Raw genomic sequence first — 17392 nt, 5'->3', positions numbered from 1 at the left:
ATATAAAATGTTTAAACTGAGAAAAAAAATATACCATTTCAAAAAAAGAAAGAATGTGGCAGCATCACAGCTAAAACAAAGTCAGTGTTTTTAATTCTAAGACCTAGGATTTGCGTTTTGTCGCCGTCTTCTGCTGTCACCGCCTGCTCTCGGTTCGACCCCCGTAGCCCACACAGGTGTCGGCGTGCGCCAGTTGGTGTTAGAAGCGAACCTAACGGGAAGTGGCGTTTACCCGTGGATATGGTTAATGTAGTCCGTTAAAGCCTCGCTCTTCCTCAAATATTGGTCGCAAAAACTTCAAAACCCATAGTTCCTTGCGTGCACGCAGCTTCTGTTGACATCTGCCGGTAGGCCCCCCCTCGCACGCGCCGGACAGTGGACGGGACGAGTCTCTGTGGAGGTGGCGACACATCGACCGAGCTTCACACCGGCTCCGAGCACTGCTCCAGCCGCCGCAGCTGCTTTTATACGGACACTTCTCCGCAGTGCTAAAGCTAACACGGCGGGGTAAGAGGCAGCCGGGCCGACAGGCTAACGTTAGCTAGCAGCACAGTGTGTTACATGCCTTTCATGCCTGTCATTCAGTTGTTTGTGGTAAAGTTAGTAAAAGTGGCTTCAGAGGACGTGTCGTTTGTACAGTTACAGCACTCTTTACTTTCCTAACAACCCAACATTTATTATAGGTTACCTCAATGCTGCTGTTATCCGAGCTACTCGAACAGCGTAGTTAACTTTACCATGACTTCCTTAGAGATACATTTTACAGCCGAACGTGTAACTTGAACGTGTTGTCTGAGGGTTTCCTGTGATGGCGAATGCACTAACTCTAACTAGCTAAAGCTATAGTGCATTTAACCATCTGCTGCGTCACGGCGATGCTCGTGTAGACTGACGTGCTGCACTTAGTTAAACAAATGTAACTATCTGCGTTAATACCTTGTACAGGGAATACTGTCATTAACGTTTACTCCCTCCTATGTCTCTGTCTGCCAGTGAGAAGTACAGTGGAGAAGCAGTTTTCGAGCTATGTCTCCTCCACGGCTCACAGGAGCACTACGCTCCTTCTCCAACGTCAGCAAGAAGGAGGACATCACTGAGCAGCTGTATGACCTGAAGGTGAGGCCACTTAGTGGACCATGTGTTTCTGAACACTATTTCTAACTATTGTCTTCTACCACTTAAGAGCTACTGGATGTTTTGCTGACATTACACTTGAAATTAGTGGAAGAGCAACACTGTCTTAGCTTAAAAGAGATATATGACAGGTACAGAGGATGTATATTATAGATGTATTAGGTTTTGGATATGCACAACACGTTATTTATTGTTGGCTTAAGATATTTGTGGGATTTGATGACGATCACATGATGACACCTGCTGTACCTAAGCCCACCTTCCTGCTACTGGTGCTGTTCTTGTAGCGACTAAGGGATTTGTTAGCTGAACTTACTTACGCTGTCAAACATTCTGTGTGTTTGATCTTTACAAAAGTACAACAGGTTGAATTTTGTCTTCGAAAAATGGTCACATTAATACATATATGTTTTGAAACACACGTCCGGACTGGTTTTCATATATTATGTAGTATTAGTGTTCGTAATACTAGTATTAGTCTTAACAATGTTAATATACATAGGCAATGATGTATTGTATATTTAGTGATGCTGTTTGATCATATTATCCACTAGTAGTTTGTGAACTAGTTAAAATACAAGTAGGAAACTAGTAATAGTCATTGACGCCCTCACATAATCACTGCACATTTTTATACATTTCTTTAATGGTAAGTATTTTTCTCTACTCTGACACATTTAGTGGAGTGTAGTCTCTAAAGACAGCTGTTTAAATGTGTCGATCATGATTCATCAGGATTGGGGAAAAAAAATCTATGAAATTACCAAGTTCATAGGACAAAACAACTGTTCTGATGGCAGAGACGCTGAAAGGAGTTTGGAATTTTCCCACACTTTCCACCTGAGCAAGAAATGTGTGCTGCTTTGACACACACTGGAGGGCTCCATCTTTGGCATCAACTACAGCAGGTTGATTTTCTACCAACTCTGTGAGCAAGCAAGTAATGTGATTTTTCATAGTAGCTGTGCTATGGAAATACTTTATCTTTAATTGCACAGCTTGCAAACTGTATGGCTCTTATCCGACTCTGCTTTTCCCCTCCACATAGGAAAATAACAGATTTCTCCAGAATCCAACTTTGCTTTAGTTTTAAGAAGGGAAACAGGATCAGTGTGAGTGGTGAGAGACCACATTGTGAGAGTGATGCTTAGTAGCTCTGGGAGAAAAGATGTATTGGCACAATGTCATGATAACTTTTTGTATAAACAGTATGATAACTTGTAAGTTTATGACAGATGCATTTGTTGGCTTTGCAACTAACTACTTGACACGGAATCGGAGTGGCTGATGACACAGAGCATTAATTCTAACTCACTTTAAGGTTAGCAACGGCAGGCAGTGAGAATGACTGGAATGTGTCCCAGACTATCAACATGCAGCAAAAGTTAAAAAGAACAGAAGTGTTGTTCATGCTAAACATCAATGACATACGTGTGCCTGAGACTGCACTGATTAAGTGTGATAAAGGTGTGAAATGTAATTTACTTAAACACAGACTCAAAAAATTCAGTTTGGGTGCTGCATGATCTTAATGCAACCTTAGATACAGTGGTTCATATAATTTTTTTTGACAGACTGCACAAGTGTGTGGGATTATATGCAGTCCTCCATTGTTTCTGATCATACCTTGAACGCATGAGCTATTTTGTTGACAGTGGTTGTAAAGATCCCATGACTGCATTCTTACTCTGCAGTTATTTAACATACAGTACATGCTTCTCTAAGGCCCAAGTATATACAACAGTAATGTTGGTTATCACAAATACTCAGACAACGCTCAGATTTACTTAGCTCTTTCACCAAGTGACTATGAACCCTTAAGGCCAGCACACACTTAGGAGCTGGAGAGACGATTAAGAATGTGATCTGTTTGTGACAACTGGGGTAGGTGCCAGTGTAGCTCAGTTGGTGCTGACAGTTGGCAGAGAAAATCTTTAAGTGTGTGCTGTGTAAAGATTCTATTCTTTAGTGTTAAGACAAGTTGTTTTCATTTTAAACATTTAATATTTATGACTATATATGACTGACATTGGCAACAGATGATGTCACAACTCAGGGAGACCTATGATAGCTACATCTTTACCTGAAGCTAGCTTTGTTTTACATAGTAATTTTATCTGAGTTTCTCTATGTAGTCAAATAAAAAAACACTTAAACCTTTGAGTTTGCTCTGTACAAGAAGAATGTACTTATGTGAGCCATGCCTCACCAAAGTAGCCTAACATGACTGTTTGGTTCTGAAGGAGCATTGTTAAGCCTTGGGAAATAGCTTGAGGATGTTATCAGGATTACATGAGACAGAAACCACAGGCAGAGTTCAGCATTTACTAGACATTAGAGTAGACTATCATTGATGTTAGAAAAGATGGTGTTTGATTCATAGGAAATATAGGATCCAGTGTATATGAAGGTTGGAGCTTTAGTTTGAAACAACGTCATGTAAACACTGGCACATTTACATAAATGCTGATAAATGTGAACTGTCTTTAAAATATAATAATATTATAGTAATTGAAATTGAAGAAAAAATAATATAACCAGCTTAAAACCTCTGGTATGGTTTGAGAAACAGGTATTGTCTTTAGTGATTCTACATCAGAATGAAATAAAACAATAAATAAACTGATCAGTGACTAAATACAAGAACTGCACTGTTTCCACACAATACTGGCAGATTGTTGGAGTGTATGTCTTTTACAGTGGCATGTGGGCAGTTAAAAATACCTGAAAATTATCAGAGCAATGAGTGCTGTAAATGTAATTGTATTTCTCTCTGTGACTCATGTTAGACCAAACGTCTGAAGCGACAGGAGCTGTTTGCCAGAGAGGGCCTTACATGGCAGAAGATCGTCCATTTCTGCACTGAGCATCAGGACAAAGCTAAGCACCAAGCTGTCAGTCAGGAACTGAAGAGTCTCCTTCTGGCAGCCAAACAGATCGGTAATTAAGTCCTCCGTCTCAAATCCACTGTCATTTATTTCTATCCATTTACATGTGTTGCTGTTACACTGATGAAAACATGGAATGTTGTTGTTGTAGAAAACTTGTATAAAAGCGATTTATACAAATAACACACGTACCAGCTGCTGATGCTGTTGTTTTTGTGCCTTTAATGAACAACTATAAAAAATCATTGTAAGTTTAATATATCTAATATATATGTTTATTACTTTAATGTAAGTAAATAGAGTAAAAAACATCTTACCTTCTATTGTTAATTACTGACGTTGTAATCAAGTAGTTTTGACCCTGATCTGAGTCTTTTGAACATCTGTTATCTGCTCATTTCGAATCTGATCCAAGCATTAATGACACTGGTGTAATTTAAATCACCAGCCTGAAACTCTGTACTAGTCCAGTTCATTATAACCCACACCCCAACCTCAACTGTGTAATCTTAACAAATATTTAAATTTATTTAATAACTGTTTTATAATGTGAAATATACATTGGTCATCCAGGATATTAAATCCACCAGTAGGTTTTAATGTCCTGCTGGACAGGGGTCAGCATGGGAACTCTAACTGGCCTGTGGCTGCTCAGCCCCATTAGAATTACAAATCACTGTGGACAGCATGAAACTGTGATACTGTGTGTTTTGACATCTGTCTATCATGATCTGCATGAAAAGGTTTCTCATGCTGAACACTGTCTACTAAAACATGAAAACCATCAGAGAGCGTTAATGTTGTAGCTCATTGGGATTTGCTAAAACTAGACTAAATAAATTGCTGGTTTAAGTCGGAAGTGTACATATTTATTAGTTAGGAGAACTGCTGGCTTATAGTTTTAATGGATGCATGGTTGGATTCTCCGGGCACAGACTTGGTATCTGTATTACCTCTGAAATCTTTATTTTTAGAAATCTTATCTCATTTTAAAATGGTCCCTGACCAAAGAAAATAGAGACAGAAACAGATGTAGGATAGCATGCCATGCATCCTGTAATCCTTTCTCTATGTCCTTAGGTGTTAAACTTCAGTCCTTCAGTGACGGAGCTCCCGTGAAAGACTGAAGATTTTCATTTAGTTTGTTTTTTTTCTCTCATGGCAGCATTTTCTTTCTTCTCATTCAGTCAGAAGTACAGTATTTGTTGTGATTTTCTGCACTGCTTTATGTGTTGAACCTGCCCTTAGTCGACATGACTGGATCCAAATAAAAAAAGTTGCTCTTACGAACACTCTGGAGAGGATAAAAGCAGTCATTCTGCTCTGCTAACATGCGGCAACGAGTCTGATGCTGGTAGATCATTTTAATTGGTTTAAATCCTTTTTATCTGTTTTTTCGCTTCCCTCTGCCTCTTCAACCTTCTTCACTATATTCTTCCTCTATCCCTCTGACATTTTTTCCTCTAATTGGACAATTACTCTTTGTTCCTTTGTGCTAAGTGCCGTTCTGGTTAAGCATAAATTGTTTGGGGTATTATTAAATGAGGTGTACTGGGACCTTAAACAGTGAGCTCATGCTGTAGCCTTTACTGCACAGAGACACGACTGTTGAATCATCTCTGGACCTATGAATTGTACACAGCTGAGAATAATAGCCATACAGAACAACACTGCTATCTAGATATTATCAATTGTAATAGTAAGGGTGAGGGTAATTTTTGCAACAACCAATAATCCTAAACATTATCGTTACTGAAATAACGACCAGTGCTTCAGCTTTATTTGTCCTTCAGGTGGATTTTTATTATTTTAGCAAAACTCACATCCAGACTTTACTATTAGGAAAGATAGGCAACTGATTAGGGTACACAATGCTGCAAGGCCAACTATTAGCTAATGTTAAGATAAATAAAAATAAGCTAAAATGTCAATGTCATGTATGCCCTGAATTGATATTAATTTAGCAAACATTTAAATGAAGGTCAAAGAAGTTCTTGTTGTCAGAGATTACTCTTTATTTTGTTTTGTTTTCATATTTTGTTTGTACTTGAGTACTGTACAGTACTCGAGAACCTAGTGACTTTCCACACCTAACCAAATTGAGTACTTCTCCCACTTTAGGTTTATACAAGGTGAGACAAATGTTTGAGGAAAGTGCTATGGGGATATGTGGGGATTGGGGATTTGCCTATAGCTTACAAATCCCTTAAATTTGTTATGACAGTACAATCATAATATAAAAGTTGAAATATGTTGTGTTTTGTTTAACAGTTGGGACTGAACATGGTCAGGAAGTCATTGAAAGTGCTGCCGTCTTTCTGTTTGAGACCTTCCACAACAAAGACCATGTGGGCACAGAGGAGACCCGAGCCATTAAACAGATGTTTGGCCCCTTCGCGTCATCTGCTGCTGAAGCCTCCTGTGCCTGTGTGGCTCGGCTTTTGGCTCCACTTGAAGACTCCCGAGTTGAAGACTTTATTCAGATCCAAAGCTCCCGTCACAAGTCCCAACGAGGGTCGACTTTTGGACGCAATATTGCCTTCTCATATGACAGCTACACAGTGGACCCCCTGGAAGACTTGCCCTGGTCTGGGCTCCAAGAGGGAAACATGAATCTTGAGTTTTTCAACTTCTTAAACAATCAGAAGAATGGGAAGAAAGTCATAAATGAGGAGGAGGTGTCCAACTCAGGAATATCTTTGACCTCTGGCAATGAAGCAATCTTAAGAACTGAGGTGGAAAAGTATCTGAATGGAGGCAACATAATCTCATCCAGCCCAGAGGAGCTGTGCACCTCCCTGTTTGAGATGCTGGCCTCTCATAAGAGCGATGATGAGCTGCAGAATGAGGTTTGTGTCACTGGGAAATACTGTCATATACTGTATTTGCATACACAGGTAGACATGTATGTTGGCACACTTCTGTTAAAGACAGCAAAACCCACAATGGTCACTGAAATAACTTAAAACTGACAAGAGTAATAATAAATTTTACTAAAAATTAAGTAATGAAGATTGCTTTTGAGTTGTGGTTCAACAGATGCATTTTAAAAATACAGACTAATGAAACTAGCCCAAACAAAAATGATAATTAATATCACTGCAGTCAAGCAATTTTGGACTTCTGCACCTGTCAACAGGTATTTTGTCCACTCCTCGTGAGCACTGCTCCAGCTGTCTCAGGTTTGAAGTGTGCCTTCTCCAGACTACATGTTTCAGCTTTCCACAGATGCTCAATATGAAACGCTGGGCAGCATATTTTTCTCCAGAATGCCTTGGTAGTCTTGAGATTTCATTGTACCCTCCACAAATTCAAGACACCCTGTGCCAGATGCAGCAAAGCAGCCCAGCACACTGTCTACTTTTCACCTTTTAAATAGGCAGACTGAATTATTACAAGTTTGAAGACACCTGTGATGCTAATTATAGGACAGACTTTAGTTTTACATGTCCCTGTGGTCAAATTAAAATTCTTTCTAGGGGTACCATCATTATTGTGCAGGCCAGTTTTATTAGTTGCTGATGGTTCTGTTATACCACAACTCAAAAGCGATGTGTGATTTTCACAAGCTAATTTTTAGTACATTATAATTTATTGCTTTTGTCAGTTTTACATTATTTTAGTGACCATTGCGGGATTTTCTTTCTTTTCTAGTGTACACATCTTTCCACTTCTTTTTCATCCAGGTTCTAATATTGATAATGGTTTGGTATTCATAATTTTGGAATTATGAATGTGTGAGTATGTTAGTCGGCAAAGACAGAACCTGCTTGCTTATTGATGTGAATGCACAGTAACAACTGTGGTAGCCTCGATAGCTATTCTGTAAGGTACACACACACTTAGTTTCAAAATACAGTGGCTAAAAAAAGTATGTGAACCTTGTGGAATTTTATAGTTTTCTGCATTCATTTGTCATAAAATGTGATCTGATATTTATTGAAGTCAAGAGTTTTAACAAATATAATGTGCCCAAAATAATAACAGAAAAAATCAGCTTTTTCATGTCTTTAGTGAGAACAAACATACAAACCTTATAATGCTACTGGAAAAAGTATGTGAACCTGTGCAACAATGAACTCAAATAATATGATATGAATGATAGCTCTAGCATACATAGAGTCTTGTTACGAAAATTAATTTGGAGGTGTGGACTACTTTTTTTGAACAATATTATAGTAATTGAAATGGAAGAAAAAGTGAATATATAACTGGTTCAGTGCTCATAGTTTGTATACTTTGCACAGCAGACCACACAGATATTGAATCTGCATTTGTGACACCACAGAATCAGTGTTTAGCATCTAGAGCTAAATGTACAAGACAACTTTAATAGATATAATAAATTGGACAAGTTGACATATTTAAAAAAAAAAAAAAAAGAATCAGTGCCCTTTTTTTTACACCAGATGTAGTGTTGTGTGGGTTCTTTCCAAATGGTTCAATCTTAGTTCTTTCAGTCCACAAAGTGTCAATGTGCTTTTTGGCAAACTTCAAGTGCGCAGCAATGTTCTTTTTAGTAGGCAGCAGCTTCCTTCATGGTGTCCTGCCATAGGCACCCTGTTCTGTGTTTTACCTACTGTAGACTCATAAACACAGATGTTAGCCAGTTCTAATATGTCTTCAAATCTTTGGCTGTCACTCTTGGATGTTTCTTTACCTCACTTATGAGTATTTGTTTTGATCTTGGGGTCATTTTTACTGCCCACCCACTTCTTGGTAGAGTAGCTCCAGTCTAAAAGTGTTTCCATTTGTAGATTGTTTGCCTAAATGTAGACTGGTGAATTTCTAAAGTATTTGACATCACTTTGTAACCCTTTACAGCTTTATGTAAATCAACAATGATCATAGATCTGAAAGCTTCTTTTTGAGGTGCATGGCTCACATAAAGATTTTCTTCTTGTGCTCAGCATACTCAAAAAGTTTGAGTGTTTTTTTTTTGTCAGAGTAGCTTTAGTTCGCACTCTGAAATTTATTTTCTTCCAGGTATGCTAATGAATGACGCATTTACTTTTTCCAATAGCACATTAGGTTTTTATGGTTGTTCTCAATAAAATCTCATAAAAGATTAGAATTTTTTTGGTGTTACTATTTTAGGCACATCATATGTGTCAATACCACTTGACTTATCCTTTTTCTTGTCAGTGTAGGTGACAGTTTATCATGTGCTTTATTAAGTGTCAGAGCAGCTATCCCATGCTAACCTCTTTTATCAGTGTATGACAAGTCTCATATTTACATGCATATAGTCAGAGAAATAAAAAGTGCCTGGTTGTAGTTTATTATTATAGTTCTGGACCATAGACCTTCTGACAGCTTAGTTTGCTGAAGGGGCAGTAGATGGCAGCGATGGAAAAATATATTGAAATTCCAGATACTATACAAAAACATCACTACATGTATCACATGATCTCACAAATGAGAAACTATTTTTGACAAGAAATTATTGACAACAGATGGGTGTAACACTGGTGCTTTATGTTATTGGTGTGCAAGACCGTTAACTGTGTCTTGCAAACTTGCCCTTTGCCCTTGTGTGAACACTGACAGGCTACTCTAGTAGAATAGAAGCTGTACTGGATCTGTTTGCATATACAGGAGTAACTGGCAACTTAGTTTTTTGTTTGTTTTTTAATGACCTAATCTATGTTGAGATTTCAATGTAACATTTTGACAATATTATTTACATTTTACTGCATCATTTGTTTTTAAAACATAATAAGGATTAATCAGAAAAAGGAAAAAGAGGAATAAATTCCACTTTTTCCACTCTACTGTATGTGTCTCAAAGGTACATTTCATAGTTTTGGTTCCTAGTCATTCTATGACCTTGACGGTCATTTGCAGGCCTGTGTTTGATCCAGATGCTGGATTTATCATGTCCTGGCTGTTAGGTCAAGTCATTTGTAGCCTTTACTTCCAGAGCTTTTTAGACATTTCCAACTTTCACAATTGCTTTGACCTTTATTGATAGTGAAAACGCTTTGGAAATATTAACGAAACAATATGTGTACATAGAAGCAGATTTCTACATTTATAGGGTGAATGCAACCAAATAAAGAGAAGTTCCTTAAAATCTGCTCTGAAGTGAACATAACGTGGGGTAACTGGGTTGATGGCTCAAACTTTCAGCAGGACAATGACCTTAACCAAACAACAAAGAGGAAACTGGAGTGGCTTCAGGACTAGTATCAGACTGTCTATTTATTTAAGAGGACTCCTATTTTCTGAAACAGTTCCAGAACAGTGCAATTTACTGTCTAGCATCATTTTCTAAATCCGTTTAGAAAAACAGAATACACTTTTGTAAGGTGGAAAACTGAAGAATTCTCAATTGTGTCTTAATCAGTGGAGGATTAAACTGATCAGCCACCACACTAAAGCAGCATGAGAGTTTTAATGTTCCAGAAACAAAAATTTCAGAATAAGTTGAAAGATCACACAAAATATTCTACACACAGGGTCTTTACTGAAATTTTATTCAGACAGATAATAAACTAATAAAATACACCAAGTAAAATCACTGTAGGAAAGAGGTTCTGAAGAATTGAAACAGATTTTCACTAGAAACTCTAGATTGCATTGAACGGTAGATAATTTAAATAAAAGTGGTACCGCTTCAGTTTTGATCTTGCTATGTGAAGTGAAGAGAACAAAGGGAAAAAGAAATATAACACTCTTACTGTATGCTGCTGACTGTAAGTCTCTGTTCTGTTGTGTGTCATCCTGTGGAAACCTCAAGTAGATTTGTCATCCCTTATATTTACTTATGAATCAGGAAAGTGCTCCATCATTCTGTCTCCCTGCATTTTTACTCACTTTCATTCTCTGTCTCCTTTATACTTGAAAGCTTTTATATCACCCCTATAGCTCCTCGTGTGTGTGTGTGTGTGTGTGTGTGTGTGTGTGTGTGTGTGTGTGTGCGCATGCACCCTCGTTCTATCAATTGCTTCACCACAGAGACAGAATTGTACAACTTCAGCTGGTTACAATTGGTTCTAATGTACCTCACGTAGTTGACATTTGGAAGTGAACTCTCCCACTGACATCTTTAGATGTAGAATGCCCTGTTTGTGTGTGTGTGTGCAAAAGTGTGCGAGAGTGTGTGCGTGAGTGTAAGAAATGGAGAGAGTGCACCTGCAGACTCTCCATGCATCTGCTGTACCTCTGTGTGACTCCAAAGACAGCAGTAAAGTTTAAAGGCTCTGCACTCAGTGCCATTATTACTGACAATGGAGTGAACCTGCTTCTTAGTATTTCTTATTGGTGACCCCAGATTGCTGACATTTTGTGGCAGCCACTGAGCACCAGGATGGGGGTGTTACAGTAGAAATCTGTTCGGTTATGTACAGTATGCTGACTTGACACTATAGCCTCATGTTAATGATGGTGTGGTGTTTCAGATAAGACTGAAAATGCACAGTGGCTTTTTGAGCAAGGAGGAGATTTGACTTATTGGAGGAGGATTCCTTTGGTTGAAAGATCATAAGATCACATTTCTGTCTACTCTAGCAATGCACTTGAAGGACAACTGTAAAGATGAGTTCTACGTAGTCAGTGTGAAAATTATTTGTAAAGAGTTGTGTCAGTATCAGCACTGAAGTGTCACAAAAATATAGTAAAAATTCTAAACTGTGCTGTTCAATTTGACATCTTTTACTTATTAAAGTAGACAATGAAAGGAGCACAATGCACTGTATCAAGTGACCTGAGAACACTGTACCAAAAAACTGAAAGCTGGTGTCAGTGCTTTTTTCTGACTGATACTTTTTTTTTTAACTTAAAAAGCATCTTAACAACTAGTTCTAACTTGAACATACAACTTTAAATGGTAACTAATGTAAATTTGCAAGTAGAATTAGATTTTCTTTGGGTAAGGCCATTGCAAAAGGTGGTATTGTTAATAGTTTTATTCCCCCACCCAGGCAACACCAGTGGCCAGAGACAATCTGTTTTCAGGTTGTCATATCTCAGGAGAGCCTTGAAGGAATATCTTATCTTATTCTGGTGCTCAAAGGTCATTGTGACCTCACATCTGTCATATTCTTGTGAATGACATGGCACAGGAACAACTTTAAGGGATTTATTTTGATTTGTTACAAACTTACATACATATGGATTCAAGAATCGATTGATTAGATTTTGGTGATCAGAGTTCACCGGTCAAGGTCACTGTAACCTCAAATCTATCCCATTCTCATCAACACAATATCACAGGCACATGGCACAAATGTCTACTTGTACTCATATTTAAACTGTTTAAAATCTGACTCTGGACAGACATGCCTATAAATTAGTTGACTTGATGTAGGCAGGATGCTATTTTCTAGTTTAAGTAAGGTAAGAATGTAAAAATGTTTTCTTTTGATATTGGTAGCTTCATTTTGACACTAGTAATTTAATCACTTCAAACAATATCCAGTTGTATATTTTATGCCAAGAAGAAGAACATGCTTTAGCATTGTATGCACCACAAGCTAATAATTCTTCAGAGATGGTGTGTTGTGTCTAAATCTTTAAGTCTATCACACTGTTTCGTCAAAAGTATGTGCCTATAAAAAGTATTTACCCTCTTGGATGTTTCATCCGTTTATTGACATTATAAATCAATCATGGTCAATAAAAGTTGGAGACTTTGACAAAAAATACCTCATTAATGTCAAATTGAAACAGGTTTCTACAAAGTAATGTCAATTAAATAAAAATATATAAGGTGAAATCAGTGTTTGTAATAATATTCACCTACTTTAAAATGACTGACCTAATCCAACAGAGGTCCACATATTTGGTGCTAGTTGTCCCATTAATGGGATTAATAAAGTTGTTTGAATTTTGAATCTTAAATCAATTAGTGAAATGGGGATCACCTGAGTCCAGTATAGTGACTGCAGTATAAGGACACTTGTGTCCATGATCAAGAAATAGTAGGAATATGGCACATGTCTAAATCTGCCTAGAACAGGCCGTCCACACAAAATGAGTGACTGTGCAAGAAGACTAGTGAGAGAGGCCACTAACACACAGATGACTACTGTGAGGGAGTTACAAGCTTGAGCAACTGAGATAGGAGAGACTGTACATACAACAACTTACAACAACATACAACTTGTTGCCCGAGTTCTTCACCAGTCAAAGCTTGATGGGAGAGTGGCAAAAAGAAAGACACTGTTGAAGAAAACTCAAGCGTTCTTTGGTCTTGTTTCTTTGGTCTGATGGGACTAAAATTGTGCTTTTTGGCCATCAGACAAGACACTATGTTGGGCACACACCAATCACTGCTGTTCACACCCGATCCCCACTCAACCTGGCAGACCCTGAGCAGTTTTACAAAGAAAAATTACACAAAATTCCAGTGTCCAAGATGAGCAAGCCTAATTGAGACCTATCCACACAGACTCCATGCTGTGATTGCAGACCTATCCACACAGACTCCATGCTGTGATTTCTGCCAAAGGTGTATTTACTAAATACTGACCTGAAGGGGGTGATTATTAATGCAAACACAGATTTTACGTTATATATTTTTATTTAATTGACAATACTTTGTAGAAATCTGTTTTACTTTGACATTAATGAGATATGTTTTTGAAATTATTTTTGTCAAAGTCACCAACTTTTATTGACCATGATTGATTTATAATGTCAGTACATACAAGGATGAAACATCCAAGGGGGTGAATACTTTTTATAGGCACTGTATTATGACATTCAGACTTAACAAGAATCAGCTATTTAAAAAAAAAAACCTAGTGTATAGGGACCAGAATTGAGCAGATTGCAGCTTATTACTAATAACTTATGAGCTGTTTGCAATAGGTTACTAAAATAAATGTAATGCTGTTAGCATGATGGTCCACAAAGTTTTCTATTTTAAGTGTTTTTTATTCCTACAACTAAATTTATTTATGTTTTCACAAAGGCTAACATAAGTGAGGTGCGGCTAAACTATTTGCACTTTTCAATATAATTTGGACATTATATTTCTAGTATATTGCCATAAGCTTAAAAAAATTAATCCAAAGCATTTTTTCTCCAAACTGGGGTTCCTGGTAAACTGGTCTAGAGCAAAACACAGCTCTGTCGAATGGTGACTTATTTCCAGTAATGCTCCAGTTGTTTCATGTATCAGTTGAAAAACGAAGAAGGTACTGCGGAGTATTTAATCACAGATACAGAAGCAGAGGACATGGACATTTACGCTGACCTGTAGCCTTGCAGATGTAGAGTTATAACACAGTTAATGCTCTAGTACTGAGGTTGCCTACAGGATGGTGGATTGTACAGAATCCATCTAAAGGAGAAACTCTGCCTCTCAATCTCAGTGAAACCCACACCTAATCAGTCAACTCCAAGGACAGAATTCATGAGAGTTCATAAAAAAATCCTTTTGAAGAGGTGAAACCCCCCACCACCACCTCTCACCCATTCCCCCACTCCCATCATACAGTGCTGTCAGCTCTAATAAAACAGAGACATTCATAGACACCAAGAGAAGTTTAGACCAGATATAAAAGAGACCACAGAGGGAAACAAAGATAACCCCCAACAAAGACGCTGGCTGACCTGACATCAAAGTGCGTCTGTTGTTTTAGTTCCCAGCAGTGCTGACTATTGCCTTCCCAAGGGAGGACATACTGAAAGAGCAAGCCATACCTCCATCTGAAACCCTGAGACGAGAGCAACAAAAATACTGCATTGTTTTGCAGATTTCAATTACATACCACATACTTTCAGACCTACAATTTTCCCATTATAAAGCACACATTTCATCATCACGTCTTTTCCGTTTTACATATATTGATGATTGTTTGTGCAACCCTGTCTTTCCCGTGCTTTTAATTGTATGCTGCTGTGCATGGGATTTCCTGTTCTTTTAGTCTTTCTTGCTAAGTGCCAGGTGGCTATGTTTGGGAGGCTAAGCGGCAGAGCATATTCTGTACCAGGTGGATGGCAATTACCAGGTGCCCAGGTGCTTGGCAATAAAAGTATGTTTGTGGGAGCCATAGAATGTGTATACATGTTTAAATGTGTTTATATGATGGAATGTTTGCTGCTCCTATTGCTGTTTTGTATTGATTGTATTTTAGTACTGGTTATCACCTTCTGTCTTTTTCTGTCTCCCTCCAGCTGTTTGAGCTGCTGGGCCCAGAGGGGTTAGAAATGATCTCCATCCTACTCCAGCAACGGGTGGCCATTGTCGACTCCCTCCTCACTATGCCATCTGACAGGACTGGCTACCCACCAGGTGAGGCAGTGCCATGGCAACCAGGTAATCTCCATAGTAACACAAACTCCACTTGTGTTAGAGTGTTTAAGATACTGAAGTTATGAATTTCAAATATGAATTGATCTATTTAAAAGAAACAAGCTACTGTACACACACTTACTGTGCCATTTATGCATTTCACTTTTTATATTGTCACACAAAATTTATATGCATTGGTACACAGAAATTGGCTTCGAGTAATTAGTTAGTTAAAGTTAGTATACTGTAGGTGGTATGTATACTCACAATAAGACGAATGGACTTAGTAAGGCATTTCTCTAATGGGTTCAACACCACAGCTGTGAACTCATATGAACTCTCAATACAGTAGTGTAAACCAGAGCTGGCTGACTTACTGACAGGATATATTAAAGTAACGTACAGTAACTCTCCTATTATTATCTTCAATTTACATAGAAGTTGCAGTGGTGGTTGCTGGGAGTAGTAAACTTCATGTTTCAGTAGTGATTTACAAAATGTATTCAAAGTTATTCAAATCAGTTTACAACACACAGTACAACCATATCATTCATGCTCACTGACCTTTTCTTCACTATGGTTAACAATTATAGAATTATGAATAGTAGTTATGTTAAATATTTTAAATATTGGCAGAATGGATAGAATTCAAACCTTGCAGCTAGAAGGTCGTGGGTTTGAACACCTGTCCGAAGACATGTAAATAGGTTATTAATGACTAGATGCCTTTATGCTCCAGCAACTCCCATGACCCTGGATGCTTATTTCTGCAGCTGTACATCATCATTCTCACCATCATTTTGAAAATATATTTGACACATATAATAAGTAACAAATAATGCTAAGTAGCACTCCAGATAGCATTTTCAGCAGATTTGTAACAAACACCCAGACTCTGCAGTTGTCAGCAGTATTTAGGAAACTGAAAAAAATCATTTGAAAATATGGACTTGCTTCTCATTGCCTTTTTGAATATTTCACAAAATATGATGAGTATTAAAATAAGTAGCCACTGTTCTGAGTGACAAAAGTAAGTTTGACAGAATAAAACAATAAAGAAAACAAAACTGCCATGAACATTCACAAACACCACGGATCCCTGCACTCTGCTGCCAGTGTCTCTATGTATTCAAAGACTGTTGTGAGGAAAGAAGCTCCACTCTGTAAAACTGCTATACAACTGCAAGTGGCGAGTGTTTCTGCAGCTCCACAAAATCCAATTGAGTGATGCATCTTCACTGTAGAAGGTCCTGTCATGTCAATTTCAGAAGCCACATTGTTGCATTTATTCTTCTTTCATTCATATAATTTGAATAGTTTAATCCTAATAAATATAATTTCTTTGTACCACAAGTTCTGATTTGGAGTTACAAAAGTTGTGCCACATGGGTTTAATTGTGCATTTCTTCTGCTCTAAGGGCATTAACTGATAGTATGAATTAACTATGTCAGCCATCTGTTGATTCATTAACGATATACTTTAGGTTGCACCTAGATTACTGACAGTGCTTTTAGAGTAATTATAAAGCAGGGCCCTTCTCTTTGTCATTCCACATTAAGATATTCCTGCAACCAAAACAAAAATCGTCAGTATTTACCTTCCACATCTCAAGAACCTGGAAACTCACTCTGTTTTTTACAAACTACTGTTATAGTGATGTTATGTGACAGTGTCCAGTGGATATTATCTGTCACTGTCCAGTCATTTGTAATAACGGTACTGATCTTTGATTATTTTTATAATGTTGCACATTAAGTGTGTGTAATTAAATTATCTGTTGCAATGTCCTCTTGTGTTTTACTGGATCTGTTCTGGTGTTTAAAACGTTTCCTGTGACTGAAGTCTGCTTAAGCAAATATAAGTATTTCTCATAATAAAAAAACGATTAAGGCAAATTAGGTGTTAGGTGATAATCACTCTCTGCACACACAAGATGAGGAGGAAAATCTTGGAAAATGAGGTCCATCGTTTTACATAATAACAAAAACTGTACACAAATTAGCAGACTGTGTTTTGCCAATTACTGACTTGTTGGTTGATAAACTTGTTGTGACAGTTTAAATTTAGCGTGTCAAATTGGGGCCAGTGTGCACCTGAACTCTACCAACGTAGATGTACTGTATG

The 17392-nt window shown here is 37.8% G+C and overlaps 1 protein-coding gene across 2 annotated transcripts in view; it reads left to right on the top strand.

Annotated features, from left to right (window-relative positions):
* Positions 1-337: 337 nt before the first annotated feature.
* ascc3 (activating signal cointegrator 1 complex subunit 3) overlaps positions 338-17392 on the top strand; it is a 110734-nt gene continuing 93679 nt past the window's right edge. The window contains exons 1-5 of one of the 2 annotated variants that reach the window (XM_026370689.2): positions 338-507; positions 994-1116; positions 3924-4074; positions 6294-6871; positions 15150-15267. In XM_026370689.2, the coding sequence (XP_026226474.1) occupies positions 1027-1116; positions 3924-4074; positions 6294-6871; positions 15150-15267 (937 nt within the window). In that variant the 5' untranslated portion in view covers positions 338-507; positions 994-1026. Of the gene's footprint in view, positions 508-993; positions 1117-3923; positions 4075-6293; positions 6872-15149; positions 15292-17392 lie in introns of both variants that reach the window. The other variant, XM_026370688.2, reaches the window with a different exon arrangement.

This window comes from Anabas testudineus, chromosome 16, assembly GCF_900324465.2.
Source record: "Anabas testudineus chromosome 16, fAnaTes1.2, whole genome shotgun sequence".
Classification (NCBI taxonomy): domain Eukaryota; kingdom Metazoa; phylum Chordata; class Actinopteri; order Anabantiformes; family Anabantidae; genus Anabas; species Anabas testudineus.
This window is presented reverse-complemented; position numbering and strand designations above follow the sequence as displayed.